The sequence below is a fragment of the Lytechinus variegatus genome, chromosome 13, assembly GCF_018143015.1.
Source record: "Lytechinus variegatus isolate NC3 chromosome 13, Lvar_3.0, whole genome shotgun sequence".
Taxonomy (NCBI): Eukaryota; Metazoa; Echinodermata; class Echinoidea; order Temnopleuroida; family Toxopneustidae; genus Lytechinus; species Lytechinus variegatus.
The window spans coordinates 27,962,174-27,984,277 of NC_054752.1; the positions used below are offsets into that span (position 1 = coordinate 27,962,174).

The 22,104-nt window shown below is 34.3% G+C and overlaps 1 protein-coding gene across 1 annotated transcript in view; it reads right to left on the reverse strand.

Annotated features, from left to right (window-relative positions):
* The window catches only part of LOC121426512 (rho-related GTP-binding protein RhoA-B-like), a 48,855-nt gene extending 34,519 nt beyond the window's left edge, over positions 1 to 14,336 (reverse strand). The window contains exons 1-2 of the mRNA XM_041622845.1: positions 13,968 to 14,336; positions 12,752 to 12,842 (exon numbers count right to left, since the gene is read on the reverse strand). Coding sequence (XP_041478779.1) covers positions 12,752 to 12,842; positions 13,968 to 14,159 — 283 coding nt within the window. The 5' untranslated portion in view covers positions 14,160 to 14,336. The remainder of the gene's footprint in view (positions 1 to 12,751; positions 12,843 to 13,967) is intronic.
* Positions 14,337 to 22,104: the final 7,768 nt, after the last annotated feature.

Consider the following 22,104-nt stretch of genomic DNA (forward strand, 5'->3'; position numbering starts at 1 on the left):
AGGGGGGGGGGGCACATTTTCCTGAGAAAAATTTGACAAGCAAAATAAAGAGTCTTCACTTTCAATGAGGGGGGGGCACACTTCTGTTTTAATGGCTTTCTACATTTTAATTGTGCCTCTCAAAAGAGACGAAAATTACAAATTCTGATGTCAGGCAGTGCTGCTGGTGCTTCTGAAATGACCTACCACCCCTCCCCCCATAAAAAAATTGTAGTCTGGAGGCGGGGGGGGGGGGTGTATTTGCATCCTCCACACCCCCTCTGGTGACAACCATGCTTTTATGTGCTGTAGTTTCCAACTATTGTGTAATGATCACTTTTATTCAATTCAATTTGATTCAATTTCATAGGTCTTTAATTAAGCATTAAGCAATACATGTAGTTGTTGAACAACTTGCATCCTTCTTCTCATAATGGGAATACACTAGGCGGTTTCAAACCGCCTCGATCACAAGAATCCCCGTTAAATTACGGGAACTGTTTTCGGCTGAAAAATACCCGTTATTTATTCCTGCATTCACACCGCCCCGAAACACATCCTTCGGGATAAGTTCCCGAAGTTACGAGCATGCGCATTATGGTCTGATAAGCAGGCAAGGCGCGAAATTCAAAATCACTAGCCCAGCAGCCACCCACGCCCCCGCACCCAACGACACGCTGGGCTAAAAGTTCCCGTAATTTGCTTTCACATCGCCAAAATACCTGCGACCTTGGAAAAATCCCCACGAAAGTTCTCGTAATTTCGCCAAGTACCTACTATTTAGCGGGTATTTTCTTTCGGGGAAATTACGCGTAGTTTGCTTTCACATTACCAAAATACCTGGTATTTTCTGATCGGGGTAAATTTCCCGATCAGAGAATACCTGGAACTGGCGAACTTCGAGGCGGTCTGAAACCACCTAATGTTGTACATGGGGCCAAACAGTGTGAAATCCAATTAGACTCTGAGGTTATCCACTTTATATACATCCAGGTAAAAGTTTGAGTGGCTTAAAGAGTTTTTAAATCACCGTTGTGAACGAGGTCATATTACAAAGTACAACCCGTGCAATGGTCCACTTTCGCTTTGTATCCCCAGTCCTTTCAAGCGCAATAAGTTGATTCACATAACACATGAAAGGTGTTTTCAAAGTGATAAAAAGCATTATGGAATGAAACGATGCGCATTAAAATGTCCGGGGAACCGCTCGTCTGTAAAACGTTTGCCTCAATCCCAAGGTATGCTATTCAGTAAGGGGTGTTAAAAAAAATATTTTGAATACTCAGCGCTGCTCAGAATTTTTGAAAATACTATGTCACTCAGTCACTCGATTCCACAGAAGCATATCCCTAAAAATAAGCAGTGAAAAGCTTGCAACCAAACCAACAAAATTCACAAAACTATATATATATTCAACTGAATTATCTATATGAACAGTACCCCCCCCCCCAACATACATGTACCCTTCATCAAACAGGTATGTGCATGAATGAACATACAGGCGGAGATGATTGAAGGAAAAAAAACTGTTCAGCCAAAAATGTTGATTTGATTATTGAAAGGTTAATGAAATCAACCCTGGGCATAAATGACATTCAAGGAAGGAATGGGGAACTTGATTGATAAATATTGATTTGAATTTAATTTTATTTAAATCATGAAATCAACAGCATGTGAGAAAGGTTAATGGGGCTAGTCTACAAATGTAGACCCACATCTGCAGTGTGTGTACCTTAGCTGATTCAACGAGTCTGCATAGCAGACTAGGTCTACTGAGGCTGCAGAAGTGGGTCTACAACTTCTTTGAGCCACATCCACGAAACGTGGATGTGAGGCGGAGCTTGCTGAAACCCTCCGTTGCCAGTAGATACCATGATTGACAGCAGATTTGTGGAAGTAGGGGCAAGAGAGGGATTAGGATCCAGCTGTTATGACCATTTCTTATCTTGTGGAATGTATACAAATAAGGCCATTCCACAGGTATATAGGTCCATGGCTATATACATGGGTAGATACATATGTGTTATACTTTGAAATATCAAGGAGTTAGAGGTGATATCTCCTTGGAAATATCTTCTATAACAGAGGAACGTGTATACAGAATATGAATATGTAGAAGATCACCCCCGTCATGTAATTGGGCCTAATAAGTAACGTAAAAATAAACATTGCCCTTTCTTTCTTTTCCTTTCTTCTTTTTCGTTTTCCTTTTTTTCCCTTTGATTCTTCTTGATTTTTTCTTTTCCTCTTTCTTTCTTCTCTTCTGTTTTCTTTCTTTTTTTTCTCTTCTTCTCTTCTGTTTTCTTTCTTTTTTCTCTTCTTCTTTTCCTGTGACCCCCTTACTTTCTCTTTCTTTCTTTCATTCATTCACTCTTTCCTTCATTTCTCTTTCCATTTTTTTCTCTTTCTCTCTCTCTTTTACTCTTTCATTCTTTCCTTTCCTTCTTTCTTATTTTTATTTTTCGTTTTTCTTTCACTTGCTCTCTCATTCTTCTTCCCTTCCTTAAAGTATCCTGTTTTTAAATTATGTATCTTTATCATTTCTACATTATAATGGAACCGATTGATTAATGTGCAGAACCGTTTTCTAAGATAAGAAACTATGTAAGCGATGACTTGTTCTCCTCTCTTAATTTCTTCCCCTTCCTTCCTTCCTTCCTTCCTTCCTTTCTTTCTTTCTTTCTTTCTTCTGTATTCTTTTATATCTTTCCCCGTCCCCTTGTCTCTTTCTCTTCTTTTCCTTCCTTCTCACATCTTAATAAATTAAGTCTTGTTTGCCCTGCCATTAACATTTAGCTTCACATTTTCTTTATACATGTAATTCTATTCTTTCGACTTAAATGTTTTCTGTCTTCATTAAGCCTATTGTGAATGTGTTGATGTTTTGTTTTATGGCTAATATCAAATAAAGATAAATTGTATACATATTTCTTGAGATGAGATTCAGACATCGCCATTGCACATGAAATACAGAGGCCGCGGAAGCAAGGGGGGACCCAGTTCCAAAGCCGTGTACATAATCATGATAATCGTAAAAATGACCATACATGTATATATGATTGTGATTTCTTTTTCGTCATCAGCCCCCACTTTGAAAACCATTCCACGTCCCCTGAAATATACACTGTTCATCACATCAAAATCATAGAAACTTATCGATATTCTATTCTGAAAAACAGACAATTTAGATATTTTGAATTCATAAAAGTGTTATTTTATTCCGTATCTAATATAGAGCGTGAAACTTGTTGATATTGCGGCCTGAAAACTGGACATTTTAAAGCACATTGTATTATGAATAGGATGCACGGATGATATTTTTAACAATTCATGCAAACGCAAATCGCAAGCCGACTCTAAGTTTTTACATGTTTTATGAAATCCCATAAAAAGGGGATTTTAAGTAGTGTGTAATAGAATTAATATACAGGTATACTGGACCTACCAATCAAAAATGCTAGCGCAGAGCGCTAGCTCATATGCCTACTTTTTCACAATCAGACACCTCAGAAGGGATATTTTGAAACTTTAATGTAATACACAAACACAATATGTACAGTACTTGACAAATTACATCATGCGAAAGCTGAAAATGTTGATATTCACACCATAAAACGGACATTTTACAAAGCACTTATGAAAAACAATAATTTTTAAAACAAAATAATGAAAGCTCGATGTCCGAACTGAAATAAGATATGTATCTCATCGAACAGGCAATGTCAGCGCGAAGCGGGAGCGAAAATTTTACATATTTTTGTTATTTTCCCGGAGTTCCCCTGACCTTATCTTATTCTCTTGTCTTTCTTCTCTTTTTTTCTTCTTCCTCTCTTCTCCCTTCTTTTTCTTTTTTATTTCCGCCTTTTTCCTTCTTTTAGTTCTGCCAATATAAGGGGGGGCGGACACTTCGGGCCCACCCTGGATCCGCCTATGAAATGATATAAATAGCATACAATACAGCCAATATAACTGGTAAGCACATATTTAACAGACAACAAAGATCTGACCTACTTTCCACAATTCAAATCCAACAAATTAATATTTGGAAACAAAATAATTATCCATGTAAGCAGTTTGCACTAGTAAATAAAGCATCAAGGCATGTACATGTAGCTCCCGGGCATAACTATATGCAACTTTCACATCTTTGGCATCGACATTGCATGTGTTGACAAAGCTAATTGTTTTCATATTCAGTTCATTCAGCAGGACTGGCTGATTTAAATCACTATGATGATTATTGTTTTCAAATCATTATTGATTTAAAGGTCATATATCCACCCCAGAAAAAGAAGTTTAAGTGAATAAAAATAGAGAAAAATCAAACAAGAATAACGCTGGAAACTATATCAAAATTAGCTGTAAAATAGAATAGTAATATAACATCTTAAGTTTCGCAAATTTTTCACAAACAGGTGGGTGTTTAATAAAGCTGTTCGTAAGAGCGACTTTAAGAACGATTGGTGATCCTTTCTTGTGGTAAATAGTATATATATTGGCGATGATTTATCGCGTAAGAACTTGTGAATAGCTTTATGAAAAGGCCCTTAGTTATTATGGACAATTCAGTGATGTGAAAATCAGAGAGTCGATGGTGTCACTCACTCACTATTTCTTTTGTATTTTTACTTTTTGAATTATACAACATTTAAATTTTTACGAATTTAGAAAATAGGACCCTCTTGTTTGAACTACAAAATGTTAAAACAATGTAATCCCACATGTTCAGGGGGGATGATTTTTTTTTGTTCATAACATAATAAAATACAAAATAAATAGTAAGTGAGTGATGTCATCGGTCCCCTCATTTGCATACCGACAAGGATTTGCATATAACCACAACTGTTTTTTTTTAATTAAGCAAAATTTTAAAACTACTTTCTTCTTTTAGATTGGATTTTGATGAAATTTGCAGTGTTAAGCTTGTCTGATTTTCTCTTACTATTCAACATGTTCAAAGCAGCTTTTTGTTGGGGTGCATGATTTGTCCTTTAAATCACTTCCATTCGAACATCTACAAATTTGGGATTTTTATTGTTTGTGGCAGTTTTACTTTTTAAATTCAAAAGAGTAAGATTTTACCAACTTTATATCATGAGAAGAGGAATAAACCCTTTATATCTACTCATAACAATTGAAATCAAAATCAAGTCAATCTTGCAAAACCAAAGATGTACATGTAGCCTATATGGGACACCTACTCGACTTGTATATGTATGAGTGGACTTTGTAGATAGTAAAACAAAGTTCTTATTTCTTTTTGTCAAACTTCAGAAGTGTTTTAGAGGACAGTTTTCAAGAAAGAAAAGTACAGGAACTCTGAACTTATTAGGCTGAATCTCAACATAAATTTTGCCAGGATGGGTTATAACCTTGGATCCTACTAGAAAAAGCCTGTTCAGACATTCTGAGTGAGATTGTGCTTCATTCAGCCAGTTCACTGAAAAAGATTCAGTAAAATGTACATTTTTATTTTTAAAATGTATATGTTCTTGGCAAAGGGCACTAACATGACTAAATCATAGCAACTATACATTTTAGTGCCCTTTGTCAAAAGGATTTATGTTTGTACTTTTTTAAGTGAATGTTTTTAATGGAGTACAATAAAAGTAAAATTCTGCAATGTCCCTGGTGACCCATTACGCCCATGACACCCATAGTTTATCATTTTATTCTTTTATATGTCTTATTCAAATAAATAGGCCGACACAGTAACAGTAGTATAAGGAAACCCGTTTCTTATTTTTGCGAAACTTCTAACAACTGCCAAATACTGGTATTCAAGTTTATGAAAGAAATCATTTAAATCAACTTGCAGGTTTGTCAAAAATTTGCAAGCAAATGCTTTGAAATAGTCCAATAGTTCCAACTATGGCTCAACGAAGAACTTAAAGGAATTGTCCAGGCTGGAGAAATTTATATCTCACTGATAACGGAGTAAAATTCAAAATGCTGAAAATGTGATCAAAATCGCATAACAAATAACAAAGTTATTGAATTTTTAAGATTTCTTTTCCATCTTTCCGGTGAAACATTTCTAGGCATGTCTTCATGAACATAGGCGGCGGAAGCGGGGGGGACGTGACCCCCCCCTAAATTTGATGAGGGGAGGACGGCCCCCCCCCTAAATTTGTTGTTGACGACCTTTTTTTTTTTTTTTTTTTTGCTTGTCAATTTATTTTCCTATGTCCCCCCCAAAATTTTTGGGTTGAGAACCTTTTTTTTTTTTGCTTTTGTCAAAAAAATTTTGTTGTCCCCTCCTAAAATTTTTAGCTTCTGCCGCCAATGTTCATGAATATCCATTAGTTGGGCTGATGGTGGCATATCTCCACTTGTTCTTTTTATTATAATTATATGATATTAGGTTTATTAAAACAAGAATTAACCAAGAACTAAAAAAATTGATTTGAGAACTAATTAAGTACATTAGTTATTTATTGCCGCAACTTGTTTCATCATAATGGAGACACATTATTTACACATGTATGAAACATTGAAATAATTATGATTTCGTGTTATAAGAAAAGGGAAAGATGGGATGTGACATCAAATGAATATTCATGACGATGTAAATATAACTGTTTTTCACAAAATACTGATAAATTTAAAAATACAATAACTTCATTATTTGTCATCAAATCATTTTACTCTATATATTTAGATGTGAATATTTTCAGCCCGGTCCATTTCTTTAAGGTTGAATGCAGTCGGTCAAAGTTTTGCAAGCCAATGCTTTGAAACAGTTGTTCCAACTGTGGCTCAAAGAACAACTTGGGGTTGAAACAAAAAAAAAAGATAATTGCGGTTTTCTTTAACATTAATGATCTTCAATCATTGGCTTGAAAATAAGATTTAAAAAATGTTTCTCTTTGGAGAATTTGAATCTCTGAGTCATGGAATTCTTCCAAATAAACTGATTCTCATTAAATGTTCAGAGTTTTAAAATGAACACCAACTTTGCAGCATTAGCTGTACAAAGACAGTTCCTTTGAACCAATCAGTAGAAGCTCTCTACATTCACTTTAGACACAGCCTATTCATGGCTTTATTTTCTGTAAATTATATTTTGACTGGATTTGATTATGAAATAGTTAAGAATATTCTTAGTGGTGAAATGTATGATCTTAAAATTGATGTCAGTGTAAAGGGTTAAATTTTGGGTGTTTGCGCTTTGTTTAAAAAAAATCTGTAAGAAAAAATCATATTAAAATTTTTAAAATCTGATTTAATCCGATCTATTATTCAAGTTCTGAACTCTATGAGAATGGTGTTTTTGAGTTGGATAATATTTCGAGTTTAAGTACCATTATGATACATGTTTTAAGGAATACTGGTTTAATTTACAAACTTAAGCATAGTTTGCTTCATAAAAATCTGATAACTTTATACCATTCCATGATTTGCTCTTATTTAAAATATTGCAATACCAATGTAACCTCATATGAATTTGGACTTAATATTCAAAATTCAAAAGAAACTTAGAATAATTACCAATTTCCATTACCTAGCACCATCCGCGCATTTATTTAAAGGACAAGTCCACCTCAAGAATAACTTGATTTGAACAAAATGAGAAAATTTCAACAACCATAACACTGAAAATTTCATCAAAATTGGATGTAAGATAAGAAAGTAATATGGCATTTTAAAGTTTCGCTTCATTTTACAAAACAGTTATATGCACATCTCGGTCGGTATGCAAATGAGGAGACTATGACGTCATCCACTCACTATTTATTTTGTATTTTATCATATGAAATACGAAATATATTTATTTTCTTGTCATTGTCATGTGAAATGAAGTTTCATTCCTCCCTGAACACGTGGAATTCCATTATTTTAACATTTTGTGCTTCAGGCAAGGAGGTCAATATAATCGTCGAATTCGTAAATATTGAAATATTCTATAATTCAAACAATAAAAAACAAAAGAAATAGCGAATGAGTGACATCATTGACTCTCTCATTTGGATGTAACTGGCTCGTTCATATAACTATTTTGTTAAAAATAAGCGAAACTTTGAAATGTCATAACTTTCTTATTTTACATTCGATTTTGATGAAATTTTCAGCACTATATGCTAGTTTGATTCTTCAGTACAAGTCAGCATTTTCCCATTTTCCTGGGTTGGTCTTGAACTTTAAGAAACTGTCCTTATGATATTAATAAGCAAGAATTCCAAATATTTATGTATAAGTACAAGCAGAGGTTGCTACCCATGTAGTTTTCAGATTTCTTTTCAATACAGTAATCAAGTTCATATAATGCCCGTTCTTCCAATAAATTTCATTTATGGTCTATCAGGTCTAGTCACGAAGCTGGGTTATGTAGGTCCCAAACAATGGAATGAGATTCCCCAAATAATAACTAATTCACAATTTTTATCTCCCTTTAGAAAACAGTATACAAATTTTCTAGGAAATGATATCAGTTGATATCAATGCATACTTGTACTGTATAGACCCCTCAACTCGTATTCTTTGTAATGTGTTGTTTTTTTTCTCCTTTTTTCTGCACTAATTATTATAATGATATGAGATTTTGTTTTGTATTAATTGTGTTTTTACTATGTTCTGATGATCCAGCCTCACAGGTTATATTACCTTCATGGGAAGCCACGCAATTTATTTTTATTATCTAATCGCATTATTTGATGTTTCCTTGTATTTTTATCCTATTTGTGAAATAAAGATTGAATTGAATTGAATGAGTTTGATATGATGAAAAGTGTTTGATAATACCATAATACCATAGAGCTATCATAGATCTATCCACTACCATGCATACACAATTGGTTTGGGCCATGGAGCCATACATGCAGCTGCTCAGTGGAATGTCATATGTAAACACTGTCTGATGGCCTGAGCCAGGGTATTATATAATAACCCTGCTCATGGCTCTGTGGTTAAAGTAGGGGATTATCTATACTCTTCAGGGGTCCTAAAATTTGGTTGATAGACAGATTAAGTTATCCAATGAAAGCTCTCTGAAATTTTGGGTGGGTGGGACTTATTTTGACCGTGGGAACAAGATTTCCAAAGAAGAAGCAGACTCTGAAATGGCTCGCTACGCTCGCCCTTCCAGGCTGGTTTGCTTCGCAAACCAGTAGCAGATCCCACCTCACGAGCCATTCAGAGTCTGCATAGCAGACTATAATGGGGCTACAGACCTAAAATAAATATGGAGAGCTGTTTTTTCAGCACTAAGTGAAAGGAACAAAAAATATCCTATTTTCTGTTTTTTTTGGGGGGCTACTTTTTATACTTTGTCATATCATTTTGGCAAAAAGAGAGCAAAGTACCTGAAACATATAAATAAAAACATCTTTAATGTCTAAATCTTAATTTTAAAAGTTATTTGAATCAAGAATAATAAATGGGGAGCTATAATTATAAACTTGAGACCACAACATTTTTTAATTTGGCATACATCATTAGAAATAGCATTGTGTGTAAAGGATTTCAGTAATTATGATGAAGGATTTTAGCAGTGATGCACTCAACAAGTTTTTTTTTTGTAGTGCCTGAGATAATCTATAAACTGGCTAGTCATTGGAGTATGGTGATATAAAAAGCAATAGTCAAGCAACGAGGTATTAGGCTCCGCTTTGCAGAATTCGTTAACCTAAATCATGCACGCACTCTAACCATTTAATGATTCTAACCCACATTCATGCATTTGCATCTAGATGTACTATTAAAGATACAGCCTAGTTACATAGTGATGGGGGTATTTTACATGAAAATATGTTACCAGGTATTAAAGAAGGCAGGTAATGAGATAATAGTGGCCCAGTTAAATTTGAATATAAAACTGGAGTTTATGTACATATATGAACACTGTGGATGGATGGTTCTAGATTTACCTTATTCCATTGATTGGCATCTTTGATATTTTTACTGAATCTGCATTTTAGATGTACCAATAAGAATTGTTTATAATGTATTTCATGCCTGGATATATTTCCATAAAATATCCTATTTTGCATGAATGTAATATATTCATGAATTGGGTTTTAATAGACCCATACCATCTGAAACAATGGTCAAACACAAGATAAATACTTCTGCACTGCTGGATAGAATGATTCTAGATATAAAAAAAAAACAGAAAAAAGATGCAGAAAAAAAAAGAGATGCAGAAAAAAAAGAGTTGTATTTAAAGGGATGGTCCAGGCTTGATATATTCATACCTGAATAAATAGAGTAATTCACAAAGCAAAATGCTTAAGACCCTGACCGGTGTAAAAACAATCATATATTAAAAGAAAGGCAATGATTCATACAATACAAATATACCAAAAATATTCTATATATCTCCTTCCATTTTCTAGAAATATTAGATAAAAATCAAAGAAACTGCTCCTCCAAAGTACGCTTCGATTGAGCACCCCGCGTCGCCTGGAAAGGATGACGTCATGTTGTGTCTGGAGGGTTGCGATTCCATAGGTTTGTGTACAAAAGCATTGGGTATTTTCTTCCATTTCTATATTATGAATCCAATTTTTTTTTCGTTTTCAGATGAAAATGGCACTCACAATTATTCACTGTTGAAATTGATGAAAACCTACAACCTATTTTGTGACTTCTTTGTTTGGCTCTTATTGAGCCTAAATTGCTATGTCAGGAAAAAGTTGTGATACATATCTGAATGCAGACAGATTTGAAATCTACGCCATATAAGCAGGAAATAAAATATGGCAAACACTAGTTCAAAACTGTAAATTTCATAATTTAAGCATGTAGGAAAAAATATATGTGATATCACTCTGTGATGGAAGTGAAGAAAATGGAATGCGTAATCTGGAAAGCAAAAAAATAACCCAGTTTTTCTGTGTACAAACCTATGGAATCGCGACGCTTCTTACACAACGTGACGTCACGGTCTCGAGGCATTTGAAAAGCACAATAAAGCCTATTTTCTAAGCCCGGGTTCGAAGCCCGATAATTGGAATATTCTTAAGCAAAATACTCAGCTGGGAAGGGTGAAAATGAATAAAGCTCACAATGCTGTATTTAGTAGCTTATAAGATTTCGATTGGTATATAATTTGTCAATTTCATTTTTGGGTCCGGTCTGGGTCTTTAAAATTTGATCAAAATCAGATAACAAATAACAAAGTTATTAGATTTAAAGATTTGCATTATTCCAGTGAAACAGTTCTAGGTATGTCTGCATGAATATTCATTAGGTGGGCTGATAATGTCATATCCCCACTTGTTCTTTTGTATTTTATTATATGAAATCAGGCTTACAAAATTGTTCTACTAAGAACTATAACAATTGGATTTACGACCGATTAAGTGCATTAGTCATTTATTGCCACAACTTATTTCATCATAATGGAGACATATCGTTTATACAGAAAAGTATGTACATGTACATGTATGAAAAAATGAACATTTATGATTTCCTGTAATAACATACAATATAAAGAAAAAGGAAAGTGGGGATGTGACATCATCAGCCCATCGAATGAGAATTCATGATGATGTGGACATAACTGTTTTCACAAAATATTGTTAAAATTTTAAATTAAATAAATTCGTTATTTGTTATCTGATTTCGATGAAATTTTCAGTATTTTGCTAATACAGACTTCTGAGTAATGTAACTAAAACTACAGTATCCACACTTTCAATTGAGAAAATAGATGTCCCCTTAATGCCACGCTTCCCCCCCCCCCCCCATTCCTCTCACATCACCCTGGGGGGCAGTCCCTGATCAAATCATTTACCTATTTATCAATACAGAAAAGCGATAAAAAGGTGTTCATTTGTGTCAAACGTAATGATTCTATCTACTTTCATGTCATCCTCCATTAAAAAAAATGGTAAAGAAATCAAATAATCCTAGTACCAGAAAGAAAATTGTCATCGATCCATTTTGTTGAGAATTTGCCAAAGAAATTAAGGTAAATTTGGAGAGAGCATTATAAGTGCAGATCCGATTTCATAGCATTAATTTGCACGACAATACCATGCGCAGGGGTCCTGGGACTGACTGGCAAACTCCAGAAGGTACAATATCGGAAAGACTTGGTAGCCCGAAGAGGCAAAATGTGTTTTCAAGCTCTGTGAGTCATCTTTCTTGCTCTCAAATTTCCCTGCTGCACTTTTTAATCACAATCCAACACCAGGCTTTTCTCTACAGTATTTGTGACACAATACTTGCCATCATGAGTGACATGAAACCTTTAAAAGCCTTGCTCTGGGGGTACCAGGGCAGCACAAAGGATGTCGGCAGAGGCTTTTCCCGGTCGCCAATTGTTTGAACTTGCTGTGGGAATGGAGATGGTGTTGGTGATGGTGTGGAGAGGGGGGGGGTGTACTCAGAAGTTTGAAAATTGAGATTCTTTGTTGTCACATAAAATCAAATAATCATTGGCTGAATATCTAGGTTCTTTTTTTCTTGCATGATCAGTCTCTTGATCAGTTTTCTTGTTTACATATCAAATTACATTCCAAAAATATACCATCGTCATGTGACAAGAGACAGAAGCTTATTCAAGTCCTCAGACCTATGTACTAGATCAGGCAAAGAAAAAAAAAGAAAGAATTGTGCAGATATTGCACACCTCTAGTTTTCTACAAAATATATTATGCATGTACATCAGTCTGTTTGTTTCTTTCGAAAGTAAACTGAACCCCCCCCCCCCTATAAAAGCGAAGACATCTTTCACGTGCTGATCCATGCCTTGTCACTGTAGAGCCTGCTAGATTCCTGCAAATATACCCTGAATTATCATAATTGACATTTGATAAATTCTTACCTCCAGTGTCCCATACATTGAGTTCTACGTGGTGTTTATCATCAAAGTCCAGGACAGTTGTATATCGATCAAATGTTGTGGGCTTGTAAATCTGAAAAAATAAATTGAATATGGAAAAATGATTTTTTATTTCATTATTTTGCTTGAATTATCATAAATATGTAGGCCTATGTCATTTTCCAATCAAAATCTTTATTTGTTGGCAGGTAATAAATAAAATGATATCTCAGAAAATAATCTCACATTAGGCCATGTAACATCAATCTAAATGATTGATCATAGAACAATTTTTTATGATTGATTGCATTTATAAACATTGCTATGTATTTCATACAAAAAATAATTGTACAATCGATCACTTAGCTTTGTATTGGAACCAAAATTAAAGAGAAATATGCAGATATCAGATAACCCCAGATTTACAAAAAATAATGTTTTTGTACAATAATCTAATTTTGTAATAGATGTAATTCTGACAAATCATATTTCTCCCTTTCTTTTCCATTTTATTTTCTTTTTTTCTCCCTTTTCTTCTTGGTCATTATTATCATTTTCTTTTCTTCTTCTTTTTTTTTTGGGGGGGGGGATTTAAGCCCCCCCCCCCATCTTTACACCAGTGTGCCTTATGGCTAAAAAAAAGTTTTACTATCCTTAAACTGTTTCATTTTCAATTCAATTTAGGCCTAATCTATCATTCTTATCATTATTTTATTCAGCATAATCAAACAAATAAAAAATACAATATGGAAAGTTTAACCAAACCTACATAAGGAACACATTAGTGAATATTAAAATAAAATTTTCATTATTTCATTTAGTTATGTCTTATTTATTTTCTTATCTCTTTTCTGTCTTATTTATCTTATTCATTTGTTCACTTAATTTTCGATTCCTATTTTCAGCTTTTTATGTGGTGGTGGTACGTACATGGTGGTGTTAGTGTACATGTACATGTATCTCATCAAATTCATGTCAGATGACTTTCATATAATACTAAGACCCGAAAACTAAAACTATAACATGTCTAGAAACTTTACAAAAAATAGAATGTGACACGACCAGTCTGGTTGACCCAATAAAACATTTTAATACAATATATATAGAATCTACAGAATAAAAATAAAATAAATCTTAAGCAGATTCACTGAATAATCTGATTAGATTTTAGTTTATAACAAATCACCCTGGAATCCCACAGAATTGTCATAATACCTACCTCGATCAGGCGATCCTTTCCCAAAAACGTGTTGATCAAAGCACTTTTGCCCGACTGCGGCTCGCCGACCATGACGGCTTTGCACCGGACAGTCTCCGTGAGGGCACTCATGGAGTGCTGGCGAGTCAGCTTCTGACGGGGCCTTCTCGAACCGTCACCAAAATCAAAGCTAAATCGAGATCTAGATGACATATTGATATACCAATACACCTAATCACTGAAATCTGATTAACTCTTATGAAGAATTTGACGTATTATGTGTTTCCAGAACAATTCATCTGTTTAATAAGCCTTTTACTTGAATTTTCCAAGGCAGTCAGATCGAGATTCGAAGATGACACTTCGCAGCTGATAGCGGGCATGTCTTTGTACGCACCGCAGCGACATGTGTTTACTGTGTGTGTTTGCTTTGTGCATGCAACAACAGTGCTACAGCAGCCAAGAAAAGAGACACACACGTGTGTGCGGCAGAGACACGATGAACCATTTGTTATGCTAACAACTATAAGGATCTTTCGACCAATCATTTACGCGATTAGCGGTTCCCACGATTTACATATTACGGTGGAGTGAATAAACTCCGCCTATTTTAGCCTTATATGGGAGCGATGGTTTCGACACCTGTCGCTAGATGGCTCTGCACTGCTCTGTATTGAATACACATTCGTCACGCATTCGCACACAAAGAAGGCGAGACTGTCTATTAAGCATGGAGCTACTACAGATCTGTGTTAACTCCATACTCTTTCCATTATTAAATAATAATAATAATGATCATACGCCTAGATTTGGGAAATCTATATTTACAGATTAGATGTGCACATCTCTTTAAAGGATAGGTCAGGAAATATTTTTCTTGTCATTTTTTAAAGATAGAGTCAAACAATGTAGTTTTACATTGTTTTTGAAATATAATCAATATGAACACTAAAGGAAAATGAATATAACATATAAGAAGGATGAACATATTGCAGTATAAAATTTTCAAGAAAAAGTAAGGAGTGGGGAAGATGGATACAGGTCATTGGCCTGCCTAGATTATCACAATTTAACACATTTCTATAAAATATAAAACAATACACAGACAAGAATATAAAGCTTATATAGCATGTCTCAAGACAAACCAAAGTAGAGCATGCTAACTTCTATACGAAAATCTGATCCAAATGAGATTACTCAGTATCAAAAAGATTTAATCCCCCTCCCAAACACACCTCTTATATCCTATATCACATCTATTCCAAGCTACTTGTCTAATTTCATAAAGACTTGTTATGAATTAAAAAAAAAATCAAAATCTCTAAGATTTTGCTACCAGCCAATCACATTGAATGATTTCAGTAGATTTAATCTGTTACTGAAAATAAGGCTCCCCCAACTCTTTTTGTAGTCATTCCTCGTACTCAACTATATTGCTCTGCACGTTTAAAAAAAAACCCAGTGGTTTCACAGATTCAGACATTATCAGGTGTAGTTTATGAATTAAAAATCCTTGATAATAAGGGTTGTTAACAGAGTTTGAAGTATATATTTATCTCGATGAAATTCCAGAGTGGTCAGATTTGAAAGTCTTTTTTTTTCTTTCATAAGTTTGAATTCATAGATTTTAACACAAAGGATTCCATGACAAGAGGGAGTGCACATGGTGGGGTAGGATTCTTAAAGGTCAAGTCCACCACAAAAAAAATGTTGATTTGAATAAATAGAGAAAAATCAAATTAGCATCAACGCTAAAAATTTCATCAAAATCGGATGTAAAATAAGAAAGTTATGACATTTTAAAATTTCGCTTATTTTTCTCAAAACTTACATGCACAACTCAGTGATATGCAGATGAGAGTCGATGATGTCCATCACTCACTATTTCTTTTGGGTTTTATTGTTTAAATTATACAATATTTCATTTTTTACAGAATTGACAATAATGTAAAACTTGACTGAACTACATAATATTAAACAAATGTGAATTCCACATGTTCAGGGAGGAATAAAACTTGATTTCACATGGCAAGGGGGAGAAAAAAAGAATAATAGAATACAAAAGAAATAGTGAATGGCTGATGTCATCAGTCCCCCCATTTGTATACCGACCAAGATGTGCATATAACTGTTGTGTGAAATTAAGCAAAATATCCTAACTTTATTTTACGTCCGATTTTGATGAAAATTTCAGCGTCATGCTAGTTTGATTTTTCTCTATTCATTCAAATCAACATTTTACTGGGGTGGACTTGACCTTTAACGAAGAAATGGGTAAATGTGTGACAAAGAGTATAAATTTGATCAAAAATACACATTCAGGGTGGTTTCAACAAACAGTGGTTATGCTTAAAATTGTACACAGCAATAGCTTTGAGACCCCCCCCCATTTTCTCCCCTCCAAAACCCCAACCGACAACTGACCACCCTTTCCACTACTCACCCTCCCGCCCTCAGTAATATTGATTTCTTTTCAATGTCTTGCACTCGCTCCTTCCACCAACAACCCAACACCTTTTCAAACCCACTCATCCCCCAAACCCATGGAACAATTCAATCCAATAAATCACACTGTGAGAGCAAAAAGGACATTGTTGGGACAGGAATCAATGCCCTTCTATCATCAAAAGATGATCAATTTGTAGTTGTGGCCATGAGACAAGGTGGGGTGTACATAGATGAATTAGGATCTAGTCAAGCTGATGGCAAACTAGCCATTGGTCACTATAGCAGGCCAATGTATATGTTTTATAAATCCAATTTTGAAATTCTACAAAATATATCCCAAATGCCACTACGTTACCAATCCCCATATCAGTTAATTGGTGATTGGTCTACACACTCTACACTGCAAAAACTCCGGTGTTGATTTAACACCAGCCCAGAATCTATATATGTCCACACCAGAGAAGTATTGAAACAACACCAGTTTGGAATCGAACCCATGCTGTTTAAATACTAATTGGTGTTGTATGCACCTATCTGGTGTTAGACCAAACTGGTGTTGTTTCACACTTCTTTGGTGTGGACATATATAGATTCCGGGCTGGTGTTAAATCAACACTGGAGTTTTCGCAGTGTATCTCCATGTCTCATCACATATGGTCTAATCCCCCTTCCCCACTAAAGAAGATGGGACAACATGCCTGAAGGAGGATCTGTGCTGTGGTGGAGTGGTAAGGTGACCGACTTGAGGCATGAAAGTCTAAGGTTCAATCCCCGGCCATGGCACTTATACCCCAAGCAAGGCATTTAATCAACAGTGCTCTTTTATCGTACATATGCTATATCCATTCTTGGTAACTGTGTGTACACTTGCTTATCCATTGTTTAAGTATGTAAAAGAGTAAGTAGGATAATTATTTATTTATTCATTCACATTTTATTTATTACAAACAAGGTGAAGGGTAGTCCGAAAATGTCAAAAATCAACAAAAAGGGGTTTTCTCTTCATCCCTTTATTTATCATGAAATAAAATTTTTGAGGAAAAGAAGTAGACTTGTTTAGTGTACTCTGAGATCGGAGGGAGATTATTTGTTCAGGGCCCTCTCATGTACAAGCATGGTGTCTAACTTTGTAATAACAGTGGCCCCCTAAGAGGGGTGGGGGAGGGGGTGTTTCAAAATGAATAAGTAATGCTTAAATGCCAATGCACACATGATAGTTAACACATATGATTGATGGATACGCAGTAGTGCACATCCTGATCGCACGACTTGACCAATGCAGTGATGCATTATATATACCACACACAACTGAAAATTAAGTGCGACTGTAAGTCACACTTATTTCTTTCTGAAACATCCCCCAATTCAGCTACCAACCATAAAGTCAGACACAAAAGGCACACCATTATGTAAACAGAATCACTTTTTCAAACACTGCATTTATTCACCAAGGATAAAGATAATTAACTGTTGAGCATGTGTAGGGTAGTTGCCTGCACAATGAACATAAATATGTCATTGTCATAACCAGAAAGTTCATTGTTTTCCAACCTAAGATTAACTCAACTAGATCAGTTACCAGTATTTTACTCTTATAAAATACAAATTTGAACTGTTTATTCTTATAAAATATTCTGTTTTGAAATCACAAGAAATAAACATTACAAGATTTATTATTTTTGGGGGTGTTTTCTTTCACCATAATAAAAATCAAATATCTGGATATCTTCATAATACTTCTTATTATTCATAAAGTGTGATATAAATATCATATGTTATTCAAATGAAAGTCTAAGACATTAGATTAAAGGTTATTTAAAAAAAATGAACACTTCTTCAGCAAATGGCATGTGCCAAATCTACACAAAGTAAAATTCAATTTACTTTAGTATAATTTAGAATTAACTTTATAATAACATAGTTTCCATGGTGCAACCTAACACAGATTAAACAAAATGGAAAGGAAAAGAGCATCTCTGTCAAATACACAAGGAACATAAAACTGTCAGACAATTCTTAAGAGATTATGCTGTTTATAATATCTCTCTTTAAAAGTAATATCATATATGATGGTAGCACGACATTTGCTCCTTAAAGTGATTGGTTAACATTGGTTTGACTTTAAAAAATCTGAGCTAGAAGGTCACACTTGTCACCTGTGTCTGTGATAAGTTACAAAAATGAAGCCCAGTAAAAAAATTGCGTTCGAAAATAATTATTAAGTGCTTCAAAAATTGAAATATAAAGTGACCGGAAACACCATCTTAATTTCATCCCATACACTTATGTGTACTATTTAGGCGTCTATAAGACGCCTATTTACAAAATCGGGGTTTGCCTTGTAGTTTTAGCTTTTCATTCTCAATAATGGTTGTTTTCAGGGTTTATTAGTTCTAATACACGCACTTGTACACATGTTTCATCTTGGTTTGAGAATTTTTTAAATCGGCTGCTCACAAAGTTAAACAATACCTTTCATGTCAGGTTTAGTGGTATAGTGTTAAACCCAGGGTTGAAGTTGGTCATTCCATTAGCATGTGCAATTTAGAGCGGAGCAATTTTCGCCGGAGCTAATGTCGTAGAACCAATAACATTAATCATTCTCAATTCGCAAGTCTAAACTGATTTATATCAATGTTCTTTTACTTTTGTCCAAGGATTGTGCTACTAAAATTGAAACAATCAAGTTAACTATGCAAGACTGAAAACAAAAAAAATTATTTTCATTTCTCCTCAAATACATCAATCCCCACCCCATGACAAAAAAAATCCCAGCTATTATTGTTCTCAATTTCCTGTTTTCTCATCACAAAGTCTTACTATCTGAGTAACACAGTACTGGGGAATTAACCAATTGGCTACAGGACCATGGAGATCCCTATACAAAGAGTATGGGACTAACAGTTCAGTATTCAATGGGTTAAACAATTTGTACATTTCATATACTAGTGCCCACTCTTGGTAACAAGAGAAGAGAAGGATATAAAGACTCAAACATTATTCTAAAACTTTTTTTTTAAATAGCTGATGTTTATATGAGAAGTGTATTTCTAGTCGACAGCTACTATGAAAAAAGTTTTTTTTAATAAACACAATTGCCACCTATTTCCTGAAAATTCAGTGAAAACTATGTTGTCTATTGAAGCGAGATTCAATGAAACGTTGCCTGCAGTTATATACATATAATGCAGGATTATTCAGAAATCTACGACGAACCCAATTTTGGTTGATATTAAAAGAAATATTACCAGAGAGATTCCAGAAACTGAGAAAGTTTTTACCATCTTCAAGTTGTCACATACATGTATTACTATGTATTAAGAGTCAAATTGCTTACATATAGATTTATTGTTGTCATTCCAATACCTAAAAAAATGTTTGTCGTTTTTTAAAACACTACACAAGAAACTGTTTGTGGTTCTTTCAGAATGACATATGGACATGTTATTGACTGTAATTATGAGTGGAAGTAATTGTAGCCTACTAAGATTTTGAATATCATTTAAAACAAATAGAGATAGATAGCACTTTATACATTACATCTTCATGTAAGAGCTTTAAAGAGATTATTTCCCGTCGTTAGATCACGGCTTGCCCCAAAACGATGTATGCACTTTCTTCACTCCATGGTGATAATTCTAGCCAAAGTTTACACACTCAAACATGAATAAAAACAAACCTTGAAAACACAGAGGGATATCCCTGAATTTTGATCTAACTCTTGATTATAATGGAATTCAAACTTGTATTTAGGCATTATATCAATAAGCACGGAAATGACACCATGGCAAATATTCTGATAGCAGGTTTAACTTAAACTCAGGTTAAAAGTTGTGGTTTAAGTATGGGAAGCCAAAGGTATCAAATTTTTTTCTATCAAGTTGAACGTTTCTTATGATTACTGTGCTCTTTCCTGATTCATCGATGGTGAAGACAATAATCTATTTATACTTCCTAGACCATTATGAATGATTTAAGAGCCAAATGAGGTGAAATATGATATCTCTACTGTTAGTGATTTATGTAACAATTGGCTATCCATACTTAAACAACTTTAAACCTGCTATCAGAATACGGGCCCATGTTTATATAAATGGGGAAGGAAAATGCGAGAACAAACAAACACAAATATGTATGTTACAGTAAAGAAGTGAATTATGAATCACAATGACCAGGTATACATAATGATTTCTTTTCTTTTGTGTATAAATAGGCCGTTTTCGCAAACACAATGCCGACAAAAATCTTATGAAATTGCCATGGTAACATCCGGCTGAATGATCATAGGATCACCAATAGGCTTTGGCCAGATCTACGCCCTTAGAAGTGTAGAGCTTATGGCATGTCAGTTGCTTGAAACTAACAATCAATCACAACACTTGTACGATGGCGCATCAAAGTTGCGAAAAGTGTCTGCCAGGAGAGTTGTTTGAGCGCAGCAGGTATAGATCTTTACAATACCTGCATCACTGACTATTTAGTACGTCGTGAAGTGAAAACATACTTATGGTCGTATGTGATTCAGTGTAATCAACATGTCAGTGGTCTTATATACATTGGTTAGTCTTTTTTGACCAGCTTTAGTTGTATTGTATGTGTTTACATATCGTCGAGTCATATCTGAGAGTTCAAATAGTTGATTTAAAGAACAAATCTATGTATTTACAGATATGTACTGTTATGTCACACAGTAAATTACAGATAGAGAAGCTCATTAATGCCCCTATGAAAATTTTGTAAATCTAAGATAAATCCATTTAAAGTAAAACGCACGTTGTGTGAAAGATTGTGAATATCTTATACAAATGGGTAAAAGTTAAGACTGAAATGTCTAAAGAAGTATTTGCTGGGGTTTTCCATTTGGTATAAAACCAGTTCTCTAGCACAGAATGGGAGAAAAGGCTCAGGATAGAATATTCTCATAAACCATCCTGATATACAATAACTATATTCTATAAGTGCACGAAGGGCCTCCTAAAATTAGGATAAATAATAAGAATTTTAAAAAAGCTAGAACTGATTTTCTGTCATATCAAATTTTCTTAAAGAATCAATTAATAACAAAAAATATGTTCATTATACTTTCAACAGATCTGAATGTTCTGATAAATGTCAAATATAATCAATATTACGGTATTCAATCTGACAAATTTTACATGTAAAACAGGCTTCAAATGTACGCTTTCATACCTGTTTTCCGCTTAATTGGAAAAAAATGCATATACTGTATGATAACAATATACACTACATGCAACTCAAGACTCCTTCAAATTAATGTGTTGCAACATATTACAGTTTTAGGCACTATAATTAGCCAAAAGTTTCAACTAAATCGAACAGAGGGTTAAGTATTCATCTACATCCCCCCCATTCTGAAAATGAAAAATAAATATGTAATATCAAGGATCTAAGTTAAGAAAACAAATACAGTTAATAGATGGAGTGGCTGTCCGTATGGTGCCACCATCACAGAATAAGAGGGGGAAAAATGAGTGTTTCTCATCAATGAACATCAAACATAAAAACGACAGCAATTATTACAAAAACGAACATAATCAACATCCAATCATGGTCAACACAAAACTACACACTAAAAAAAAATACTGATATATTGATCGACACGCATTACAGAAATAATCTTGACTAGTATCCTGTACAAATATACATGGGTCATTAACGAGATAAGAAGAAAAATCAAACAAATGCAATT